Genomic DNA, 25,776 nt, shown 5'->3' with positions numbered 1-25,776 from the left:
CATTATAATAACAATGGGTGGGGCTGTGTGTCAGTAAAGCGCTGCAGCGCTCTTACTTTTTAGTGCATCTTTTTGATTGCGTAGAGGCTCTCTGCTGTAAAGCACTTGATGTTGGAAACAGCAAAGGGGACGAGTTGTGTAAAGTTTTTTATATTAGGCTTACGTATTGTGTGGAACGGACGGAGCGCAGCATTTTAATACATTTATTCGATTATTTTTCGGTTTTCAAGAAGTTTTAGTGTGTAAAATAGTGATCGATAGTTTTGTAAAAGCGGTGGACACATGTTTGGTGTATCAGTGCAGATCTGGAGCAGTGCGCTAGTGCGTAACACCGAGAGTGAAATTATCTCTTGATTCACATTAATTATGTGACGAACAATTTCAAGCGCGCGGTGACGCCTTCTCATTATCGTGATTCTTTTTATAAATACTTGAAATACGACTTTATAATACAAGCAATATTCATATTAAATCTAAAATCAATACTTTCGTGGCATAATCCCCAACGCATCTTTTTAGTGACGGACATCCCACGGCTTCGCAATAAAAATAGTGCAGCATTCATTCAATGCTCCGTGTTCAAGTGCAATTAGATAACAATTAAATAATCGTAATTAAATATTGAAGTTATTTGGCGGTCGTTTTCGAAAGCGACACGTACGCTCGCCCGCAGAGGGCGCCGCAGGCAGGTCGTGACGTAGGCGCTCGCTCACCGTCAGTCCGCGCGAACTTCGCGCTGAGTCAGTCGCCTTCAAAACATTATAAGTGCGGGTTCGTAGCCCTAAAACCACCAAGTTTTACAGTTACCCGTTACGGAATATAGTGTCAGAGTGTAGTGTTTGTGTTTATTTGTGCGTGGTCGTGGTGAGGCGGTAGCGGCCGCCGTGGTGTCGGGTCGGATCGATACAAGGCGGAATGGCGCAGCGAGCATGAGTCAGGGGGGCTCCAGGAGGCCGTTTCCGCGCGGAGGCCAGCGCTGTTACCCGCGCTACAAGGACTATTGGGACTACGAACAGAACTACAGGTAATGGCGACGCATATAGCGACTATCCGTTCGTTGACAAGCGCTCGGTCACGCAGGCGACGTGCTTTGCCCCTTCTCTCGAGCGTGTTGCGTGTCATTTTCTCGTCTCGGCTATACAATGAATTTTCATGGTATTCCTTACACGTGACAAGCGGGGCGGAGGTGGGCGCGCCAAACTCGACCTTATGTCGTCTGAATGTCGGCTCGGCCGTCGCCACTCGCCAGCGCTCTTAACATTTTGTTTATCAATAACTACTCGCACAAACCAATATAGGAACAGACTTCGCAGAAATGTCGGCGCAAATCTTAGTTTATATTATCTTGTGTCATATTATGTGTTGGTTATTTTGCTGTTGATAATAATATGTTTAAAATATGCAGGAAATAATTATGTACATATGATATTATGTATGGTATTTATGTGGTAAAATGCCATATGTATATAAAAGCTTTACATAATTTTGTCATGAAATGGTTTTGATGAATTTAGAGCGGGGGGGGGGGTTATATAACAAGATTAAAAAACCTTACTGAGGTGTTGCTAAAGTCAACCAATCAGTTTGTTACATAATGAATTTCCATTGCTGCATGGCCTAAAGCAGAACCGTATTGAATTTTTATTGGACACTTAATGATTGCAAATATATTGCAAATATTTAAAACATAGTTTATCTTTTGTTAACTTGTTTATAAATACTATATGATACATATTTGCCTTCTTTGTTGCATTCTAGGAGAAATAATGTGTTTGTAATAATATAATGTAGCCGAAGATTTGTATGTTTGAATTTGTTATTTACTAGAATTAATAGTCGGATGTTATTTAGAGGTTATATCATGGATTGCCTGACTGATGATCAAGAAAGTAATAGATCTATATTGAGGACAACATGATGCACTGATTATACATAGAGTCTGATAAATAAAGAGAAATCTTATGGCATAGCTAAAATATCTTAAATGACAATGTGTAGTAAAACTCTTCAGTTTAATACTACTATCATGGTATTTAACAAACTCCCAGAGAATGTAGTGTTGTTATTATTAATGAACTATTCAAAAATATATTAAATAAACAATATTTCTCCAAGTTATTTGACATGCATCAGCTTATTAGCTGCCAATGTGTTAGCAAATAATAATAATAATATGTAAAGTTTTTTGAACATAAATATAGGTTTCCTATAGTAATGTTAACTTGTTCCACAATATATAGTTTTTTAAACTATCTATGATTTAATATCTACCCACTTTTCAATTAATTATAAAAAGCCACATGTGTAATGTCTAGAATTGGTTATGGGTTTGTTGTTGGTGATTTGAGCCAATGATAAATTGCTAGGGAATATCTATGGAGCATGAATATGGGCAAGGCAAGAGTACTCAAGAACCACACTATGTGGTCTCTGTCTATGGTATCTGTCTCTGGGTTATACATGGCAGTTGATGGTAATTTGTGTGAACAAAAAAAGTTGTTTTACACAAATTTAATATTTATGAACTTGTGAAAGTGTGGCATTAAAGATGTAAATAAATTTTGCATCTGTAACAAGGTGTCATGGCCTCAGAGATTTGTTACATCAAGTTAACTAAAGAGTGTCAGTAGGTCATACTGAATCACTTGCGTTTTACTTAAATTAATGTTTATTACTTACCAGAAATTAACTTTGTAGGTATTTGTCTTTTGAATGAATAATAATAACTAGACATGTGTAGATCAGCTCTGAATTATTTCAAAAGTTCAGCTCGTATAGCCTAGTACAATTGAGCTGCAGCTCAACATATATATCGATAGCTCATGGCTCAATGCTATGTACTAAGAATTTGCGAGTTGCAAGCTAGTCTTTGAGTCACAGAGATACTTATCATAACTCTATACAGGTAGAAGCTGATCTGCGAGCCAATTCAATGATATGCTTCACACGTGTGAAGTGTGAGCTGATCTGCAGGTCATCAATTTTAGTTGTAACTATGACTAATAATAAAATACTGTAACTATAGTTAATTTTAACACAAAAACTAATTACAGTTTAATGACAACTAGCTGTCACCCTTGACTCCGTCCGTGCAAAATTATGAACAAAAACTCAATAATTAGCCTATGCGTTCTCTCAGACTATTTTTTTCTACATCTGTGCCAAATATTATCAAGATATGTTAAGCTGTTCCACAGATACCTTCTAACAAATATCCGTCCATCTAAACTTTTACATGTATTATATTAGTAAGATAAGCAGTTGCCTGCGATTTTCTCCGCGCATAATAAAAAAGGATCTAGTAATAAATATAGCCTAAGTAATTCAGGGATAGTGTAGCTTCCAATAGTCAATGAATTTTTCAGATCCGCTCACTAGTTTCGAAGCTTATTCAATGGAAACAAACAATGAAATCTTTCCTTTTTATAATATTAGTAAATATAGAAAATGTATATACTGACTGACAGACAAAAGGATAATCTTTTGAGGGTATTTATTACTAGTAACATAACCTACCCTATTGTGTGTATATTTATTTTTGAAACAATTTTATATATGGCCTTTTTTATTTACTGATAATGTAGAAAAGCAATGGTAAAAGAATTTTCTGAATAGTTCCAGTAGTTTTTGAGTTTATTTGGTACAAGTATACAAATCTTTTCTTTTGAATCATGTTCCATTATGATTGTAACTTGCTTGGTCTATTTTTAATTGTTTTAGAACTCTAGAGTGTCAATGGTATGATGTCATCAATATAGCAGGTATATCACCTGTGTCTTTATGCCTTATTATGAGGATGTCATATCAACACTGCTATCCCCCTCTATGTCATTGCTGTTCATTATTCTATCCAGGATGGGTTACTGATAATACATCCTGTGATCTATATCTTGTTTCAATCCAAAGCTTAAATTAAATAAACAGAGGTACTTAAAAAACATAGAAGGTAGCATATTTTACTTTTTTGTAAAAGTATACAGACTTCTTACTAATATTATAAATGTGAATGTTTAGGTGGATGAATGTTTGTTTGGAGGTATCTCGGTAACAACTCAATGGATCTTAATGAAATTTGGTATAGATGAAGAGCCTGGAAGAACACATAGGCTAATATTTTTTTTATTCTTCGCGGACGGAGTCGCGGTCCACAGCTAGTCTTACTTAATATTATGAATGCAAATGTTTAGATGGATGGATGTTTGTTTGAATTTTTCTCCGGAACGGCTAAATGGATCTAGATGAAATTTGTCACAGATGTAGAACATAGTCTGGAAGAACACATAGGCTACTGATTAAGCTTTTTTTAACCCATGCGGATGGAGTCAGGGTTAAAATCTAGTTGTAAAATAATGGTAGCTAGTGTTAAAAAGTTTTGTGACATAAATTGTCTAATCAGACATTGTAATAATATATTTCTATATGGTTCTTATATAAGTAATTGTTTTTTAATAAAACATTGAGCAGTGGATTATTGCCTTATATTCATTGATTAAACACTCTTTGGACAATAAAAATGGTGGAAGCAATAGCAATTATTTTCTTTTCCTGGTAATTAATCGTTCTTGATCTAAAATTATGTAATTCTACACAAAATTATCTACTAGGTTTGTCAATGCAGTGTTGTAGTAAAAGTCATTTGGTTTTTATTTATATTTTCTATGTTTATTTCTATTTATAATAATGCGTTTATCAGCTTCAACCTTCCAGGACGTGGTGCACCTATGTCGAAAATACACAAATCCTAAGTCGAGATAAAATGAAATGACTTTCCGAATGACCTATTAGAATGTCTAAATAAGCTATCAATACCCTAATATCTATTAGATTGTTATAGTCATCTCTATGATTTTCTTTGTAAAAACTGAGATAACCATTGTAAGATTGTGGCAACCAACAGATTCAACTTGTGTTCTTGTCTCCGTTCACTGTACTAGCATATCAGTCTCGTTGCCTCGTCCTGTTTGCTCCGTTTATATTTGTTCAACAAAAATGCGAGTCCGGCGTCGGTCTGCCGATGCGTCCTGCACGCCCGTAGTAGACGTAAAAAAAGGTCGTGCGCCGGCGCAGGTACCGCGCCCCGGGTTCAACGCCCCGGTGACGACCGACCGACACTGCGGGCAACGCGGGGGTGGGGGCAAGGGCTCCAGTTAGCTTTTTTTTCGCTACGCGTTCTCGGGCCAACTTGTGATTTTTATCGTTCATGTGTAGAGCAAAGCTTTGTTTTTGAACTGTTGCAGTGGTGCTGTGGCTTAAATTAGTATTTTTTAGTTTTAATATTGTTGAACAGAAATGAATTATATTTTTTTTTTTGATAACTTGATTTGTATGAAATTTTTTGAAAAAGCATTACCAAAAGCATCTGTAGTATTAATAAATAAAAAAATGTTACTATTTATTTTTTAAGAATGACGTCAAATTTGAAATTTAATACCAGAGTACAAAAATGCACTCATACTGTTTTTTTTTTTCTAATGAACCACTAGAAACCGATTTTAAAGAGTAACGTTGCTTCATTTTCCACATGATTGTAACGCAGCTCTCAGGACGATAAACATACAGCTTACTGTTGAAACTAAACAAAACTGAAGTAAAAAATAATTTCCTGTACACAAAAAGCTGTATGCGGATGTAAAAACATTTCACGTTTACTGCCTGCCTCGTAGAAACAAAAGGTGTAATTATACCCTACAGACGTTCGAGTCCCCGGCGACGCACTCACGATCCCCAGATCGCAATGTACGAAAAAATAACTATTGTCAAAATCTTGTTATATGCTATATACTAGCTGACATCTGTGACTTTGTCTGCATGGTGAATGAATTTCAATTTAAGTTGCAATTTTTTTTTATATTGAATGGCGTCTTTATATCAATATGCAAGTAGCACACAAACTTTAATCCCGGATTTAGGAATTTTAGGCGATGAATTAAGAAAAATACGTTCTTAGTGCCTTTGTGGTATCAAATTTCTGTGCAAAATTTAAATGTCTAATCTTCATGTTTTAGTTATGATAATTATTTTTAACCGACTTCAAAAATTATCTCGATTCGTATGTATGTTTTTTCAGATACAAACTTTCTTCTCCTACTTTATACCATTGATGAAAAACAGAAGACTTTAAGCTTTGCTTTCCTTAAAGTCTCAAAACACCCATCTAACGATGCCATATGGTGTCGGTATGAATCCCACAGGACAAGCGGATACGTCGCTTTCTATTATGAGGGTAGACGAGAAAAAATGTCCCCGCGTACTGTAGCATTCCTAGAAGTTTGAGTAGGCAATACGATCACTTCTTTATCTATGGATGTAACATCTGTCACCCTTATAAATAGGAATCGGTGAAAAAAAGATTGAAAAAATATCTATCTATTTGCACTAAGGGTCCGTACACACGGACTGGGGCGGAGAGCAAAGAAGATTTTTATCAAATTATACTATTGAAACAGACTATAATTTTTACTTTTCTTGTCTCTTTTACGTTTGCTCTAAAGTTCTTATTTACTTCGGTATAGATATTATGTAAAACCAATAAGATATTTTGTTAAAAAAAACTCATTCCTAAATATGAAAAAAAGTACTTAGAAATTGTTAAATCTTGACACAAACATATATCCAAAGAGTCGACGTAACTTTTTCTGTAGGTATGTCGGGGGAGGGGTGGGCGCAGGTAGTGGCCGGGCCCGAGTGGGGACTTTTTGTTGCGAACCTTAAGGAGTTTTTGCGGCTTTGGTACCCGAACGTGTTAGCCGAAGCCTTACCGTCGAAAAGTTAGAGTCCGTTTCTTGCCGTGCCTTTGACTAAACTTATTAAACATTTTGTATGAGAATATCAACCTTATTGAAATGGGGTAAGGTTTGTTTTGCTTTGGCATTAGCTACGATATACCTCAACGGCCCACGATTATTTGTTGTTTTTTTTTATTCGCTTAGCAATTTGATTTATAACAATTTACAAGGAAATCAGTGATCGGTCACAGGGTTTGTCATTTCGTTGCTATGTAGAGTTTTCCTTAAGGTTTTTATATAAATGATTAAAAACACACAGACATACTTCCTTGTTTCTGAAATACGTCAGAATGTGACGTATTCGATTGCTATTATTTCTCGGAGTATATGTAGGTTTTATGTTTTTTTTATATTTGATTTAATATTCCTTATAAACAACTTATCATTAGTAGGTAAGATCAACCTTGAAATAGAGTACGTAGAATTTGAACAAGAGTTTGTTCAATTCTTTATTTGTAATATTACTTGCAGTTATGTTTGTCTATCACAAAACTTTAGTAGTCAGTATGCATTGTCGAGAAATGTGGAGATAAAAAAAAATGTATCCTACATTTGTACGTATCCATGTATGAAGGTAGTTTGTGAAAGTGCTGATGTTTACGGGGTATTGTTCCCAACTCTAACTCCCCATATGTATCTAGACAGGGGGCTCATTCCCGCTGAAGAAAAAAACTATTACATTTTGTATGAATGTTTAAGTGTGTGATTAGAGTAAATTATTTAATATCTTCACTTTAGTGTCATAAATAATCATACTTAATATTATAAATGCGAATATTTAGATGGATGGATGGATGGATGTTTGTTTGAAGGTATCTTCGGAACGGCTCAATGGATCTAGATGAAATTTGTCACAGATGCAGAACATAGTCTGGAAAAATAATTTTTCTTTAGGCTAAGTTTATTTTTAATTCCGCGCGGACGGAGTCGCGGGCGTCCGCTAGTAATATTATAAATCTATCCTAGATTTGATTATTTGCTTGCATTTAATATGCTCCAGAACTTCTAAACAGATTTAATTCCGAGCGGAAGAAGTCGCAGGCAATTGCTAGTATCCTATAAATTCGATTTTTTGGCGTGTTTTTGTTTAAATAGTGTACAAAATGAGACGTTCCCATCTGTCGAGTTTAGCGGCAGATGTGGGAAGAAAGTCTTGGAATTGAAGTCAGAACATCTGCATTTTTACCTCAAATGAATTTAAACGTATATAAACTAATATTCAACCATTTCAATGAAGCTCTGGACTTGTGCTAGGATATGGTTCATAGTAGTGTAATGTAGGGATTCCAATCCACGACCACGAAAAATAGGTACCTTTAGTCATTACGCTATAATGGTGCTGCATTATTAACTGTAGTCCTCAGCGGTCGAAAGCTGGCTAGTCAGGTCGACGATGCGAGACTCGAATGGGGGTCAGGGTCCTGAGCACGGCGAAGGTCAGGAGTTTCGCAAGGTGACCTCGCGTGCGGATTTCGGTGTAGTTAGGAAACGTACAGCCGGAGGAAGTTGAAGTAAAATATCTTGTAGGATGGAGACGAAACTATATGATCTGACCTCTACCAGATTTTTCAAGAAAAGAGGGGATATTCATAGTGGGATATCTTCTAATTCTAAACCAATCTGACCTTTTGCAAGACAGCTTCAATCTTACAAAGGAGCTCGCTTATGCTATTGATAACTTTAGTTATACCTTTTTCCGAGTTAGAACAGTTTGTTGTAATATAATTTATTCAATACACAATAGCCTAGGATCTAGAATTGAAGGATTAGTACTGTTGTTGCATAGTTCGTAATTAGTTGTAGTCATTGCAGTACACAAGTAACGTAAGCAACGTTAGTAATAGTCACCCAGTGGATTACACAAAGACTAGTAGTGATGTGAATGAATATATCGATATGTGTGATTTGTCGTGTTGTAAAGTAATTTAAATTAATTAAGAATTGCTTAACTCATGTATAATTGTCCGGTGACGGCACCGACTAGTTTCGGACCCATCGGGGTCCATATAAGGGCGAATTTTTATTTTGAGAACTTCGCGGTCGCGTCGCGCCTCTCACTGACTCGTTGTAAAGTGCTTAGTATTTGAATTAGCACGTACGTGTATAAGAGATCTGCTCTACGTGTCAAATCAAATACATTTAGTTTTCTTTTTATTGAAACGTGTGCTTTATGTGAATGATTCTTTGTTAAAATACGCGTCAGTTAGCTGTCACAGAAGAATATTGATTCAGCTATGATTTAGTGCCAAAACTTTGATAAAAAGTTAAGTGAAACTCTAAACCAAACTGTACAGTGACATTGTAAGTTTACATTGAATAGTAAAATAATGTTAGTCTCTTTTCTTAATAAATCTCTTTAGATTAGTTAAGAATTTGTTAAAGTTATAACCTACATTGCAGTCGATAGTTTTTGTTGTATTATAGACATTTGCAGTGACAACACTATTCGCGGACAAGACAATGGCTGCGGCCTCGTGCCGGCCTTGGCTCGCTTGCCTCTTTTAGGAAGTGCCAATCTACCTGACCCATCACGAGGAGTCTTTTATATGAACACTACGATCAATCTACATTGGTCCTTTGTATGTCCAACTTACTTGAACCGCTACTTAGTAGAATTTGTATGGAAAACTTGGCCTTCTTAAATTGACATTTGAGGTGGTCGTATTGGGAATGACTACGAATCTGTTACGAACAGGTTTGCCGCAATAAAATTGTGACGTATAAAGACTCATTAATTTGTCATTAGCCTGTGTAATAAGTGATTATTGTTTTTTCTTACACTAGCATTTGCCCGAGACTTTGTCTGTGCGGAATTAAAAAATCAAGTAATAAATAAAGCCTAAATCAGCCGGGGATGGTGTAGCTTCTCAAGAGTTAAATAATTTTTCAGTAGTTTCACAGCCTATTTAATGCAAACAATGAAATCTTTACTCTTCATTATATTTGTATAGACTAGCAGCTGTCTGCGGATCTACTTGTTTCTTATTTTCTAATTGATTTAGGACAGGGTGTTATAACTTGGGTTCTAGTCTTCTAGTTCTAGTTATTCTCCCAACTACTCGGGTAAATAGGTATGTATACAGAAGATTTGTTATATACACAATACGTGCTTTATCTACTGAATAATCTAGGCCACATACGTTAGGTTCTGACTATAGTATATGTTAGGACAAAATCGAAAGCCTAGCACGATTTTTTATGACAATCGCTTTTATATTGTCGTCGGCAATTATGTCAAAATTTATTATGAGTTTGGTGTACTTTACGGCCAATAGGGGCGCTGGACAGTCGATGACGATAAGATGGTGATTGTCACAATAAATACGCAATGCATAACCTAAGGTGTGTTGCCAGCATAAGATGGAATCCTGGCATGTGTGTGCCAACACTATTTCATATGGTGGTATTCTTCGAGGAAGAAGTTTATGTACACTTTGATAAGCCCGAGTATGACCTTGACGTTTATCGTAATCGTGTAGGCAGGAAGTCAGTTTTGTTGCGCTTCAGGAACGTTCAATAACGATGGAACCGGTTTTATTTCTCACAATATGTGTTTGCTATTTTGTGAAGAAGTACAGCTTTTTCTATACAATTAGAGTATATTTTGTTCCAATACAAGGCCTATATATTTTACCACAGACAAAACTGTTTTTTTTTAGCTTAAACTCGTAAATTATAGAAGGTTTTTGGAACTGAAAAAATTAAATACCATAATGGTCGCCACGTGTAGAATTTGTTGTTACTCTGTTAACATAATTTAAGCGTTCAATTGAAACTAGATATAGTTTGTTAAAAGGACCACAGATTTTTACTTTTATTATTTTGTTGTTAAATGAAATGTTACGCAAATTTTTGCGTGATTTATAGACGTGCGTAATTCTTGTCATTGTGGTGACGTCACACATTTAGAAATAATCAGAGACAATGGAAGGCTGTGCCTGATAACGGAGGTGTTAGGCTTGTCGTGTAGGTTTAGTAACACCGACGCCTTGCGAGATGCAAATATATTTGTATAACTTTCTATTGAAATCATTTTCAAAGACATTCGACCCAAGGTTGGTTTAGTGGAAAATATACACTTAATGTCTCTCTTACTGACTCTGCGTGTGGCACTAAGTGTAATGTTGTCATAAATGTACATTTATTTAAAACAAGATTACAATATTTCTATGAATATACCTTCAAGAGGACGTCGCGTCGTCTGGATATAAAGATGTAGATATACTAGGTACGGTCGGTAGCGCAGCACGCTCGCTACACGTAAGCAGACCCGTTGAGTTGGTGTAGCGCCGCGAGTGGGAACCTTTAGCGAGTATACCGATGTGACGTCTCTACACGTGTCCCTCGCCTCCTTTCCGCCCCCCCCCCCCGGCACTCCCCCCGTATAGTTTATACCTGACAGAGTGTGTCTAGTCTAAATAGATACGAACTGTGACGCTATGGGCACTCTACGTGGAGTTTTAAGCAAGGCTGCTACTGCTGTCTGCTCTTTCAAACTCTGTGTAACTGTACCTTAAAACAAACAGTCATTAGAAAAGTTTCATAGAATCCAAGAATAAAAATAACCAACTTGACCAGCTCGCCCGGTGAACACCACGACCACAAAGAAGACGTCTAGTGGAACCGAGTACAGTCTGATGAGTGCTGCGTGCCGGAGGCCTGAAATTTTACTCTTTCCCTTCTCCGCCTATCTATATCGTGTTAGTTACACTATTTATAACTCATGATCGGTCAAACTGATTTAGCTGAAAATTGATGGGGAGGTAGCTTAGAACTAGGAGACGGACATGGGAACTTTTTTATCTTTTGTGCATTTTTTTTATTCCGCGCGAACGGAGTCGCGGGTAAAAGCTAGTTTTTAATAGGGAAGGGATGGGACCTCTTCCTTCAGGTCGATTTTGCAGAGGCGAGGACGTATGGGAAGAAAGGCATAAGAATGAAAATATTCTCTTGTGTATCCCCTCCACTGTTGATGCAAATTCAGATGTCTATGGGCAACAGTTTTATCTCTATTTTGGCGTAAAAAAAACCCAAATGTAATCTTTAAAAATTGCGTAATTTTTTTTTTGTGTTTTTTGTTAATTTATATTACGTAACCGTAGCGCGTTTGTGTGCTTTACAAATATTTATATCACACACATACATTTTTTATACGTATAAGGAAATTAAAATAGAGGAAGAGTATTGTTAATTCTTTTTCCGCACAGGAATTTGCAGTTTGATGTTCTAAATATTACAAAGGTTACTCTATTCAATAACAACTATGCGAGGTTAAAAATAACTACAGGTTTACTATTTAACTCTCTTATATTCTTTCATATATGTCTGTTCTCTCGCTCCGATTTCAAAGAATACGGTGACATTGTTTTCTTATTATGTCAAAAGCAGTAATTTTAAATTATTTTTTCGAACCGCGTACTTTATTCACATAACCACTGAGCTATAGAGGTTTTAAAGATAAACACAAGCCAAGTCTGCAAGCAATCAGCAAGAGCCTGCCTGTCCTGAGATAAATCTTCTGCTGCATCTTTCTCTGTCCCACACGCTCATTTTACCTTGTGGTAGAGTAGGACGGAAAGTAATGTATGCGGAACGGCTGAGTACGAGACAATGTTCTGCTAATTTGTACTTAATGTTAATAGAAGTAGAGTTGAATATTGTTATGAAGTCGATGTATTATTTTTAAAACTTGCATCTATATGTCCTAGTATTCCTTTGAGTAATTTGCAATAAGTTGATGAACTATATACGTATATAAATAGAATTTAGTAAAATTACGTCACTTACTAGAAGACAGATTATTTCATTTACATGATAAAATCGTTGGTTTCTGAGACGTAAATTCCTATATAAAATATATTGTTATCTCTGTTTTGTCAAAGAAAATGAGAGGGATGAAGGTATGTTTTTTATTTCGATTTTGTTCTCAGAAATCAACGATAAGTTAATGAAAATTTTTCCTACTTCAGAAGTGATGTATGTATGTGATTATTACTTGTTTTATATACCCCGAAATTCGTCATACTGACTTCAAAGGTCCAAGCAGTTTTCGTGTTACAAAAACTTTGTATATACTTTATAATATTATTTTAAACCTTATAACATAGGTGTAAAGTCGATATTCAAATACAACGATTATCACAACAGCATTGTTTTGAAAGCCAATGTTTTATTTCTCTTTGTTCATATAATGCCTTGCTCAAATCAACCTTATGGTCTTCAAAATAAGGAGCATATTTGGTAGTTTCGTGTATGTGTCGTATTGTTTGTGGACGCGACAAAGACGCGACGAGTCATCTACGCGAGCCCACAAGGGCATTGACAACCTCAATACAATATAGACCTTAACTTCTAAGTTTTAAGATACATTTTAGTTCGATGATAGACATCCTTGTATTCCCGAAACTGCGGGGTCGTCGACCGCTCAGTTTCCCCAAGTTCCGTAGGGCTTAGGGTTCACATCTGTGAAGTGGGTGCTATTTTTCATAATGCATGCAAATAAAATTCTCGCATATCTACCAAACATCAACGGATTGTATATATATAGGGAATACTGAAATTATGAAAGGACTTAGCTTAATATATTTTCATCAAAAACTACCAATTGCTCATTAGCGCTTCTCAGTTCTAATACAAAACTGAAGAATTTTTAATAGACAAAATTAAAATTTCTTTGCTAAACCTCGAAAATTCCACACCTTTGATGTGATCCTTTGCCGTTTCTTCTTTGAGTACCTTAAGTCGCAACTTAACTTAAAATGCTATTCTGCTGCTAGACTCTGAGTATGGTCCTCCGTGGTCATCAAGACCATCGGTGGTCAACTCTGACTGGTTGGTCCTTGTCGACTTCCGCAGCGCGACGTCTTTATAAATAACAAATGGTTATTTTCAGTGTTGCCATGCACAATATTGTCGGCTCGCAGCTCGCAGCTGGCCTATGTGGCATGGTGACTTGTTATTGTTGTTGTATTTGGTCGTAGTTTTGTGGTCAATTAAAGTTAGAACAATTTGCTCTTAGATCGCGTAATGAGTTTTAAAAAATGATAAAATTCACTCTCTCTCTGTTACTATAACCATGACTTCACTCAATTCGCGGATAAATCTCACTTTGAGTTGAATTCGTTTGCCGCGACCTTTTTTTTATATGATATTTTCTATACAAATAATAAATTTGGAGGGTCACAAAAATGTATTTGCGCTATTTTTAAAATCATTGTCTGCCTGTCTGTTTACAAGTCCGCGTATGTTCCATGTAATCTTTGAAACGGCTGGTCTTTTACTGGAAGGTAGCTGATGCATGCGACAGTAACGTAGGCTATTTTTTTTTAATTCCGCGCTGACAAAGTTGCGGACAGCTAGATAAAGGCTGTGAAGTCCTACGGTTATATTCATGTTGATATCTCTTGCAATATTGCAACGTACTTTTAGAGAATTATTAGTCAAGATCATCTCGAGCGTATTGCGCGCTAAAGTTCCCAAAAACCAAGTGACAGATAGCTGTAGTGAGGCGACGTAAGCGTTGATATTTGACATGTCTAGTGCTGCGCCGATGCACCGGCACAGTGTTGATTTTTGTCTCTAACAGTTCGGCCATCCTGCATTTCCTTCGTCCTCGAAGGAGTATTGATCCTTGCTGCATCGTTTTACACGCTGTCCCAAGCGCCATGAAGAGCCAGAACACCTCCAAGAAAAAGGACCTAAAAGCAAATCAGCCCCGTAGGCAGAAAATATAGCCCCGTAGGCAAACATATAGCCCCGAAGGCAAACATACAGCCCCGTAGGCAAAACATATAGCTCCGTAGGCAAACATATAGCCCCGTAGGCACAACTTAGCCCCGTAGGCAAAACATATAGCCCCGTAGGCAAAACATATAGCCCCGTAGGCAAAACATATAGCCCCGTAGGCACAACTTAGCCCCGTAGGCAAAACATATAGCCCCGTAGGCAAAACACAGCCCGGAGGCAAACATATAGCCCCGTAGGCAAACATATAGCCCCGAAGGCACAACTTAGCCCCGTAGGCACAACTTAGCCCCGTAGGCAAAACATATAGCACATTTTGTATCAACCATGTATCTGAAATAAAACTAATAATAATTGTTATTAAACATACGCCCGGAGGCTAAACATACGCCCCATAGGCAATCTTTGATTTTCTTTTATCAATCATGTGTCTGAAATAAAAGTTTTATTAATCATACGCCCCATAGGCAAAACATACGCCCGGAGGCAACATATACGCCCGGAGGCTAAACATACGCCCCATAGGCAATCTTTGATTTTCTTTTATCAATCATGTGTCTGAAATAAAAGTTTTATTAATCATACGCCCCATAGGCAAAACATACGCCCGGAGGCAACATATACGCCCTGAGGCTAAACATACGCCCCATAGGCAATCTTTGATTTTCTTTTATCAATCATGTGTCTGAAATAAAAGTTTTATTAATCATACGCCCCATAGGCAATCTTTGATTTTCTTTTTTTTTTTTATATCGATCATGAGTCTGAAATAAAAGTTATCATTATTATTATTTTTTACTACCATGTCAAATACCTGGCATTCCGCGCACCCTGTACTCCATGACATCTATACATCAAGACTCTCCACAGGTTCGCGGCCTCGGCCTGCTCGCGACAGGCACTTCACGAGCGTACTACTCGCGACGGGTGCTCCACAAGCGCCGTTGCTCACGACAGGCGCTCCACAAGCGCCACTGCTAACGACAGGCACTTTACAAGCGCACTGCTCACCACACGCGTTTCACTGGTGCGCTGATTGTAAACAGGCACCGCTCAGGCGCGCTGATTGTAGACAGGCACCGCTCAGGCGCGCTGATTGTAGACAGGCACCGCTCAGGCGCGCTGATTGTAGACAGGCACCGCTCAGGCGCGCTGATTGTAGACAGGCACCGCTCAGGCGCGCTGATCGTAAACTGGCACCGCTCAGGCGCGCTGATTGTAGACAGGCACCGCTCAGGCGCACTGATTGTAGACAGGCACTTTCACAAATGCGCTGATCTCGACACGCGCTTCAATGGCGCGCTGCTCTCGACACGCGCTTCAATGGCGCGCTGCTCGCGACACGCGCTTCAATGGCGCGCTGCTCGCGACACGCGCTTCAACGGCGCGCTGCTCGCGACACGCGCTTCAATGGCGCGCTGCTCTCGACACGCGCTTCAATGGCGCGCTGCTCTCGACACGCGCTTCAATGGCGCGCTGCTCTCGACACGCGCTGCTCGCGACACGCGCTTCAATGGCGCGCTGCTCGCGACACGCGCTTCAATCGCGCGCTGCTCGCGACACGCGCTTCAATCGCGCGCTGCTCTCCACACGCGCTTCAATCGCGCGCTGCTCGCGACACGCGCTTCAATGGCGCGCTGCTCTCCACACGCGCTTCAATCGCGCGCTGCTCGCGACACGCGCTTCAATCGCGCGCTGCTCGCGACACGCGCTTCAATGGCGCGCTGCTCTCCACACGCGCTTCAATCGCGCGCTGCTCGCGACACGCGCTTCAATCGCGCGCTGCTCGCGACACGCGCTTCAATCGCGCGCTGCTCGCGACACGCGCTTCAATCGCGCGCTGCTCGCGACACGCGCTTCAATCGCGCGCTGCTCGCGACACGCGCTTCAATCGCGCGCTGCTCTCCACACGCGCTTCAATCGCGCGCTGCTCGCGACACGCGCTTCAATGGCGCGCTGCTCTCCACACGCGCTGCTCGCGACACGCGCTTCGATCGCGCGCTGCTCGCGACACGCGCTTCAATCGCGCGCTTCTCGCGATATGCGCAGGTTCGGACCCTTAGGCGGTAACTCGATCTACACGATTTCTCTTGTCATCTCAAACACCAAGTATCTTTATGGATCTATAACATTCATCACATGACCATGTAGGGCAAGCATGTCATGACATACCAAACAATAAAATCAAGTTTTAATTCAGAAGTATCCTGCTGACACACAAATTAAAATAAACTGAACTTAGAAAGGACATCAATGACTTAAGACATAATGATATCCATCTGACTCAGGTAATGGCTTTAATTTTATCACAACTCTGCTTTACCAGACCCTCACTAATAAACTGATCTATATTCTCAATTTCAGTTGTTAGGAAAATTCTTTAAATTAATTGAAAAACCTGATCTTGTCTTATTAAACATCAACACTAAAAATATAATAAATGTTGGTTTGATCTTACCGCAGTACAAATTTAATAAGTATCCATGCCAGGACATCCGGCAGCTTATACCAATAATGGCCTTTGGTTTAACTCAATTGGCATGTTCCCTAGTCTGAACTACTACTACTGTTCTTAACAAATGGAAACACTTGAATTAAATTTGTCATCAACTGACATAATGAATACATGGGGTTCTCCATTCATATTTTGGCAAAGTTATCTTTGCCATGCAATTGCATTGTAACATCTTTTCATGCATATTTGTCACAACTTCAAAATTATATTCCACATAATACACCACTGACTTGTATTTTAGTTTTTGTACCAACTCCTTTAATACCTCAATTTGACTGTCTTTTCTCTTTATTCCTCTTTGTGTGTCTTAAAATACAGAAAAGTATTTTTAATTATCCTGTTAAATTATAACATAACCTGTAGTCTTTAAAAGAACTGTCTTAAAGCCAACAGTATATTTAAATATTCTACACAAAACTTTTATCTATTAACCAAATTATAATCTTAATATTAAATGTATGATTCATATTATTTTACACACCACTTTTGTGTCTCAACATAAATCATACCTTGTTTTAAAATGAAAGGCACTTATAATATTTTACACAAACTTTTGTGTCTTGACAAACCATAAAACCAAACCTTTAAATCAAACATTAAAATAGAAATAAACACAACAAATGTTGATTTTGTGTTTTCAAGCCAATGGTCTTTTCATGGTCTGTTAATAAAACAATTTTCGTAATATGACTTTATGATTGTACGATTACGGACTTTAGGAAAATGTTTTCAAGTCTTTTAGAAATCACCAAATTAAGAAATCAGTAAATAATTTTGTACAGATAATTAGAAACATGGAACAATCTCACCAAATATGAAGATTTTCACGCTGGTGTGCGTTTTAAGTTTACCATTTACTCGAAGTTCTCAATATCCTTACAAATTTACAAATCTTACTCTCCGGTAAACAATACGATTCTTTTATGCAACAAAATCACTTTGTGAGTTTGGGTAATATCTCACTTCTGAACTTTTAGAGAATTATTAGTCAAGATCATCTCGAGCGTATTGCGCGCTAAAGTTCCCAAAAACCAAGTGACAGATAGCTGTAGTGAGGCGACGTAAGCGTTGATATTTGACATGTCTAGTGCTGCGCCGATGCACCGGCACAGTGTTGATTTTTGTCTCTAACAGTACTTAGTGCTTATCAACAGTAGTGCGTGAGGAGTCATCAACCGAGCTTATCAGCTGCAGAGATAACAACAGTACTGTTGCATATATCACGCTCGTATCCTATTGCAGGGTGAATAGACTCTCTTGAATACTAGTGTCTTACATGATGAACCATTTGTAATTTTAATCTATACATATAAAATTAAAATGTATGTATGTAATATCGGAATATTTTTTATACCGTACACGTGATGTGATGTTTTTGCTTTACCGCGTTTGTTCTGGGTAATCTCCGGAATGGCTACTTTTTTCCAATTCTGCGCTGACAAAGTCCCGGGTGGCGGCTAGTTAAATACTTACATGAATTTTGTAGCCTATGCTCTGTTTGAGACATTCATTCAGCCGTTCTGGAGTTAAGTGGTCAGAAATCTGATGAACGGCTTCATGGATCTCGCTGAATTTTAACATAAATGTAGAACATAGCTTGGAAGAACACATAGGCTACTAATTAACTTTTTTTTTTAATTCGACGCGGACAGAATCTCGAGCGACAGCTAGTATCCATGTAAATATCCATACATTGGTATTTATAATATTAGTAAGATTGTAATAAAGAAATGTTTATTGGCTGCAGTGATGGCAGCAGTGCGGGAAGTCCTAAGGAGGCTTGTGTGGCGGCGTCGCCCCCGCCAGCGCACACGCACCCGCACACCAAGCGCGACGTGCGCCACCCGCACGCCCCGCACCCTGCGCACCTCCCTCAGCATCACCCGCAGCATCACCATCCGCAGCACCACGACCAGAGGAGACTCAGTGTCGGTCAGTAGAATTTTTAATAGCTAACACTATGTTTTAATGCAAATTACAACGAAATTCGTGTATTTTAATAGTTTAGAAAAACGAAAATATTTTATTTAAAAATGTTGACCGCATTAGATGTTAAGTAAGATTTTGATTCTGGCAACGAATATATATTTAAATTGCCTCTGATAATTTGGAGCTGGTCCAGGTCGCAGGTCGCTGCAGGCTCTGTGCAGGCGAGCGTCAGACACAGATAGTTTATGTCTGGACCTACTGACCTCTATTACTTGATTCACAAGCCAAGATATAGCTGGGGGAATCGCAATGATTCATTTTGATACTTTAAGCTTCAAGGGATAAAATATATGAGATGAGGGGAACATATTAATTTAATGTAAGTCATAATAGTTTGTATATAGTCGTCACTTTATTATTTTAAAGAAAACAGAAACGAGAATATGTTTTATGTATCTTGCAGGCGGAGGCGCGGGCGGGTCGCGACGTGCGGAGCGCCGCGCTGCCGGCCCTTCAGAGCGGCGACGTCCTGGTCAGTTGCTATTATATTATTAAATCTTTAAGAAAATATCAACTTTACACTAAATTTGTTAGGACATCTACGACGTTTTGTTACGGTATTACACGATTTGTTGGAGAAAGTCACCATCAACCTGCCCTTATCCCTATGGAGGGTCGGCACAGTATGGACTACTCCTCCATACAACTCTATCAGCCGTCATACCTGAATTCACCCCCCTTCTTACGCATATCTTCTTTCAAATAAGCCATCCATACTTCCTTTCGTCTTCCTATACCTTTCTTCTTTTCTCTTCAACATACAATCTTGTTATTAAATTTTAAAAAGTAATTATTCTATCGGGCATCGACACAGACATTGATTGCCTTTGCTATTCCACAAGGTAAAAATAACAGTGGCGAGCTTGTTTTTATTTCGTCTTGGTGTATGATAAAGTTCAGAGGAACGAGTTTTGTCTGACTGAGGTCGAGTCTCGTTGCGCTTTTTTATTTCAACTTGTTAAATACGCACACTGATTGTTTAGGTATACAGTCCTACATGACGATACGAGCTGCTTTCTTGACGTCCCTACAAATTATTTGGTCTATTCCTTGGAGGTGACAAATCAATTGCATCCTCCACACATCCAGCCAAAGGCTATAAAAAATAGTCAATACTGTACCAGGAAGCGTGATTTAATACAAGGCTTGAATCGTATCAAGATTGAAAGTTTGCGAACGTCGCCGATCGCGGCCGAGGTTTCGTAAGCCGCTTTCTACAGCGCGACTCCTCTGTTCTTGATCCTTTTGTTTTATATCTCATACCACTTTCACACTAAGACGGAACTGTTAGGCAGAGTAGAGTGCTATATTGAAACTTATTGTCAGTTCTATATATTTTTAGGTTCGTCGTCCGGGGGAAGGGAGGGGCAGTTCTATCTCTACGAGTGCATTCAATAGCTATACTGTACTGTCTACTGCTCTGTTTAAATGTGTCGTCACTAGCGATCGTGTAACAATAGCTACTGTTACGAGCTATGGATAACAGAAATCTATGCCAAGTCTAGGTTCAGTGTTTGATCAATCTTGTCTATTGTAGAGGTTCACTAACAGTGGTGTTGGAACAGTATTGTTACCTCATGGGACTTGCGGATGCGGAGCAGAAATCGTTATTGAATGTTAAATGAACTGGAATATTAGTTTATTTATAAAAAGAAATCTATAAGTATTTTAGTGCTACCTCTTGTTAATTCAATAACCACTGTAATTGTACACCTGAAGGGAAGTTTCAAGACGAAAAAATGTCTTCTTTTTTAACTTCTTGAGTCAGTCGATTAAAAATCAGTTATGTTTTTCTTACGTCTAGTTTTGTAGTAGACTTCATAATTAGTCTACTATTGGTACAGTCTAGTGGTCCTAGTAGACGATGTTTGGGCATACATCGTGCAATGGCGCACGTGTCCATTCTCAACTCAGCAACGAGCCGACATGCGTAGAGCGGCCATCGACTCGGCGGATTAAAACATTTTTATATTTTAGGATTTCTAAGCAATTATTTTACACATAGTTTTATATATTAATATATAGTCCTTATGGATACGAATCGAACCATATTTTATGTAGATATGAACTTTATTATAATTTCTAATTGCAGAATAAAAGAATATATTTTGCGTTGTCATTGTGGCTGTTCACATAGGCGATAGTGTTAATTTTTTTTTCTAAAGCATTTTATATGTAGATCGACATTCGATCGTTTCGTTGGAACCTTTCGCCCGCTTGTGTGGCGGCCGCACCGGTTGGATCAACTTTCCCCATAGCGCGTGCGTTACCACGGTCCCGCCGGTTGCGTAAGTGTTCGCACGGCCCCGTGATGCTTCCCCACCACTGGGGCCCGCGCCCACATCTCGCCCTCCCGCGCCCTCCCGCGCCCTCTGCGGTAACACTTTGGGCAAGAAGGTGCCTTCGCGGCAAACCTCAACACTTGCAGGGCATCTTTGGACATTTTTAACGTTTGAAAATTGTTATAGACAGCCATGAAAAAGCGCGCTCAATTAAATATGCCTAATTAAATTTACTTTACTTTATATTTAACATAAATACCAGTCATCGGTTCACATGCTACGAAACGTCCCTAAGACGGTACAGTTGGGGTCTCTATTGTGAAACTATTGACCTGGCTGCCGGTCGATCAGCCATCCGCTATCCGCAGGCTTTTCCCTTTGTTTAAGCAGAAGCGCGTCCTTGGTTTCTCTATCCCTTTACTGGACCCCGTTGTCCGTTGTGCAAGATGTAGCGAGCCGATGCTGCATCCTACGCTTTCTCCTAGCGGGATGCCACATGCGCGTCTGTCCTTTACTCTTTTTAACTTAAAAATATTTCTCTAAAGGTAAATAAATTAATCAAAATCAAATTTAATCTAAATAATGAATGGCGACGTCATCAGGCAGTCTATACGTAGATTCTCAGAATAATGAGAAATCATTAATAAATTATTGTTCAAGTAATATTTAAAGGAGTTTTTGCCTCATTATAATAATGAATGTAGCAATAACAGACTATTTTTTCTACTCTTGTTATGACTTAACGCATCTTAGTTGTGTTTAATAAGGTTAAGAGACATCTTATTATTTTAATTGGATTGTGAAGTGTTTATATGTTAAGGCTTAAAATAATAAAATCGGGTAATTAGTTGTTAAAAATATATATTGGCGTGTTGCAGAGATGAGGCTGAGTCCGGGCGCGGGGGCGGGGCCGTCCGCGGAGCCCCACCTGCACCACGCCCCGCACCACCTTCATCACATGGTAACATAATTGTTTTGTCATTTATTCAACATATAAACATGTACAAGTGAGTAAGGAAGTGACCTCTCGCAGGACACGAACCCGCTGGAGGGTGGAGTGGAGTCTCTGGTGAGTGCCGGCTCCTCTGACGGCGAACTGTCCAGCAAGGCCGGCGACAGTCCAAGCAGGAAGCGCCGTCGGATCTCACGGCATATCTCCTCAGGTAACTATATATTGCTATACTGTCACGATAGCATACTGTGTTGTAACTTTTTGTGGACAAATGGTTCAAATGAGATATAATATGTTGTAGGTGAAAGCAATGTGTCGGTTGCGGCACCAGTGGTGGAGCGACGGACTCCCCGGCTGCCATACCAGCCTCCGTAAGTACATTTACAGTACTGAAATCTAGCACTGATGATGAAAAGATGGATTATTTAAAGCTGTAACTATGTGTGCAGGCGTCGTATGCGGTACGTGAGCGGCGGCGGCGGCGTGTGGGCGCACGAGCGGCTGCTGGACACACACCCGCAGCACGTGGCCCACCCCCACGCGCTGCCCCCGCATGCCCACCCCCACGCACACCCGCACGCCCACCCCCACGCGCCGTTGCTGCTCGACATTAATCAGGTTAGCATCGATGTCAAATCATATCTATTGTCGCACATTTGGCAGAATAAATCTGGTCATCAAAAGACTGCATTTGAGATTTTACACCTAAACATTTATTTAGGCGATTTGATGCGTTGAAATGGCGTTGTGAACTGTGTCAAACGTTTTACTTAAATCTTAAGACCTTCGGAAAACCATCTTTGTTATTCTAAAATGTGCGTGTGGCCGCTAGAGCGGTAGGGAGATGTCTATGTCCCTTTCCGCCCCCCCCCCTCGGCCTACATACAGCTCTCTGTATGTTTGTTTGCAAATGTATGTTATATTTAAGTATTTATAGTTGAAGTGTGATATTGTTGTGCGTAACATGAGGGCGACGCGTGTTCCCTAGATGTCGCTGCGGGGCGCTCGGCTGGGCGCGCTGGGCGGCGGCGTGGGCTGGCCGCACCCCCACGCCCACGCCCACGCGCACCCCCACGCCCACGCCCACGCGCACCGCGACCACGCGCAGCGCACGCAGGTACGCACACACGCACGTAGGCGGGGCTAGCGATAATGCGGTACGCACGCACCGAAATTAACTCACGTATAGATTTAAAATTTATTTACATATTTTTTAGTGAGAAATAAATATAATTGAACCTATACTTAATATAAAAAAGGTCAATTCACTTCTTTAGCTAATTAATATTTTAGTGAGAACAGTTATAAAATATGTATCAGAAACAGTTTTATAAATGAATGAGTTCCTGTAAGTCAGAGTTTAATAAAGGAAGATAGAGTTTACGTGAATTAATTTCCTAGTCCTATTTTGTTATTTGATTGAAAGAGTTAACTTGAAACATTGTGATAATTGTGTTCTTTTGTTTATTATGAAGAGAGACGTTTCTAAATTACGACTTATGTTCGTGTATTGAGTAAAGTGAGAAAGGAGATGTGACACATGCAGCAGTGCGTGGTCGCAGCTTGCAGTACCACTTTGTTTTACTGCAAAGTGTGTGCTATCTCTCTAAGTAGGCATTTTACAATTAGAGTCGTGCAAAACTATTGCAATGTTCAATATTATCTATATTATATTTAGTCTCTTTTCTATGTATTTTAGGATTTTTTTTATTTTTAAATTTCATATTTTTATTTGATATTGTGGTATTTATGGTTATTTGTTAAATAAACGAAAATAATTTCAAACACAACAAATATCGAGTTATGTAGGTACTTCTAAAATCACATGACAACAGTTTTACAACATATAACTATATCACACAAATGACTATATCAAAAATATTCAGACTGAAGCCACACATCGCGAATGTTATTAGATATAGTTATATATTTAAAGATATGTTAAAAGATGGTTATATAATTTAATGGTATAAGTAGACATATTTTTCTGACTTTCGTTTGATTTTTCACTATATCTTTCAAAATATTAGGATTATGACAAGTGACAGGTTACGTTACCGATTCAAAGTTTACGAATAGGTTATTATATACCCAAAATCTGGGCATAGCATATATAAAAGTGACGTCCGTATTATATAAGTGTTAGGGTGTGCACTGTGCTCCAAACTAGTCCTAAGTTGTTATGTATGATGAACCTTCCCCTGTTCATCTGTTGTCTTACGAGGTGCGACTGTACTACGGAATACATAAGACTTATGTACCTTACATAAATAAACTCTTCATTTTATCAGAACGAATTTAGATTAAATTGTATTTTTTGGTCCTTCGAGTCGGACTTTTAGTATTTGTCATATTGCAATGTGACGGAGTGTGGTACAGTCGCGCCCCGTGCTGGGTGTCGCGGAGTGGCGAGGGGGCGAGGGGGCGATGGGGCGGGGGTGGGGCGGAGGTGCGGAGGTACAGAGCGTGCGCTGCAGGTGGCGGGCGGCGGCGGCGCGGCGGGCGAGCTGTGGGGCGCCGCGATGTTGCCCGCTCTGCCGCTGCGCTACCAGGTACCGCACCGTGCACTGCTGGCCCATGCCGGTCTACTGCCTAACTACATCTTTTGGGGTTCATGTTGCTATGTCATTGTAATAATTTGGGTCTCTAGTGCATCGAAAATAATGGGTTGTAGTTACAGGTTGAGTGAAGCTTTATTCCCGAAAGGAATTGTATGTGGTGGTTTTTAGTCGATGTAACGAACCTGAATTAAATAAATACTGTTTTTACTCTACATTAAAACGATGATAATTAAAATACAAAGAGTATTTTTGATATTAGTAGAAGATTCCGCTTCGTTACATCAACGCTTTACTAAAACGGTCGACGCTTGTTCTCGTCCTTTCTCTTTAGATCCTCCCGCACCGTTCAAATATAATTGCTATTTTGTGCTCGTCACCTGACACGTCATACTTGTGGCGGTCCGCTTCGTATCTTACCCCGATCTTCCAATGGTCCTCAAACGACTCGGCGCTATCGTGGTATTAGATTTCACTTCAGATCTGCATGTTTCCTTTAAATTTTCTAATGCTTGGAATATCACCGAATGTTTAAATATTGGAATGCGATCTGTTATGCTCATGACAGACGTCTTTGTCTTGTTTCTACTTCGGCTTGAGGTGTAGGCGCTTGTTCCAGTTACTGCGGTGGCCTTTACGTTACGTTTGCGCTGTACGAATGCTGTTTTAGTGTTAACAATTGTGCGAATTTTGCTATAGGTGCTGCAGCTGTGGGTTCAGATTTAGTTCCAACGACACTGTCTTCTAGTTGCATCAGCGGCACTGCAGTTTTTTTGAATATTAGATTCGTCATAGTTTTAGTTTGTGGCCAAATTAGTTTTTGACTCTTGAATTAATACAGCTGCTCCCATGTCTTGATTTTGTGTCTAGACAATTTCAAGGTGCGTTTTCTATTTTATAGCTGCACTTTAATAATATTCTATTTCACATGAACAGTTTAGTTTTAGCAAAA

General features: G+C 39.2%; 1 protein-coding gene across 1 annotated transcript; it reads left to right on the top strand.

Moving 5' to 3' along the window:
• Nucleotides 1–140: 140 nt before the first annotated feature.
• Nucleotides 141–25,550, top strand: LOC123722582 (homeobox protein goosecoid-like). The gene is made up of 9 exons (XM_045684836.1): nucleotides 141–1,024; nucleotides 18,791–18,975; nucleotides 19,436–19,504; nucleotides 22,193–22,275; nucleotides 22,348–22,477; nucleotides 22,568–22,637; nucleotides 22,716–22,884; nucleotides 23,255–23,383; nucleotides 25,524–25,550. Exons 1-9 carry the CDS (start codon nucleotides 930–932, stop codon nucleotides 25,548–25,550), a joined length of 957 nt encoding a protein of 318 aa, XP_045540792.1. The 5' UTR covers nucleotides 141–929.
• The last annotated feature ends 226 nt before the right edge of the window (nucleotides 25,551–25,776 follow it).

This window comes from Papilio machaon, chromosome 28 (genome assembly GCF_912999745.1).
Source record: "Papilio machaon chromosome 28, ilPapMach1.1, whole genome shotgun sequence".
In the NCBI taxonomy this organism is placed as follows: Eukaryota; Metazoa; Arthropoda; class Insecta; order Lepidoptera; family Papilionidae; genus Papilio; species Papilio machaon.
Note: the sequence above shows the minus strand (reverse complement) of the source record. Positions and strands in the feature narration are given on the sequence as shown.

Bases quoted from the DNA above. Each gene is read 5' to 3' on its own strand.
- LOC123722582 (XM_045684836.1), top strand. From the start codon at position 930: ATGAGTCAGGGGGGCTCCAGGAGGCCGTTTCCGCGCGGAGGCCAGCGC. The intron at 1,025-18,790 runs GTAATGGCGACG...TATTGGCTGCAG, and splicing joins GACTACGAACAGAACTACAG to TGATGGCAGCAGTGCGGGAA. The intron at 19,505-22,192 runs GTCAGTTGCTAT...GGCGTGTTGCAG, and splicing joins TTCAGAGCGGCGACGTCCTG to AGATGAGGCTGAGTCCGGGC.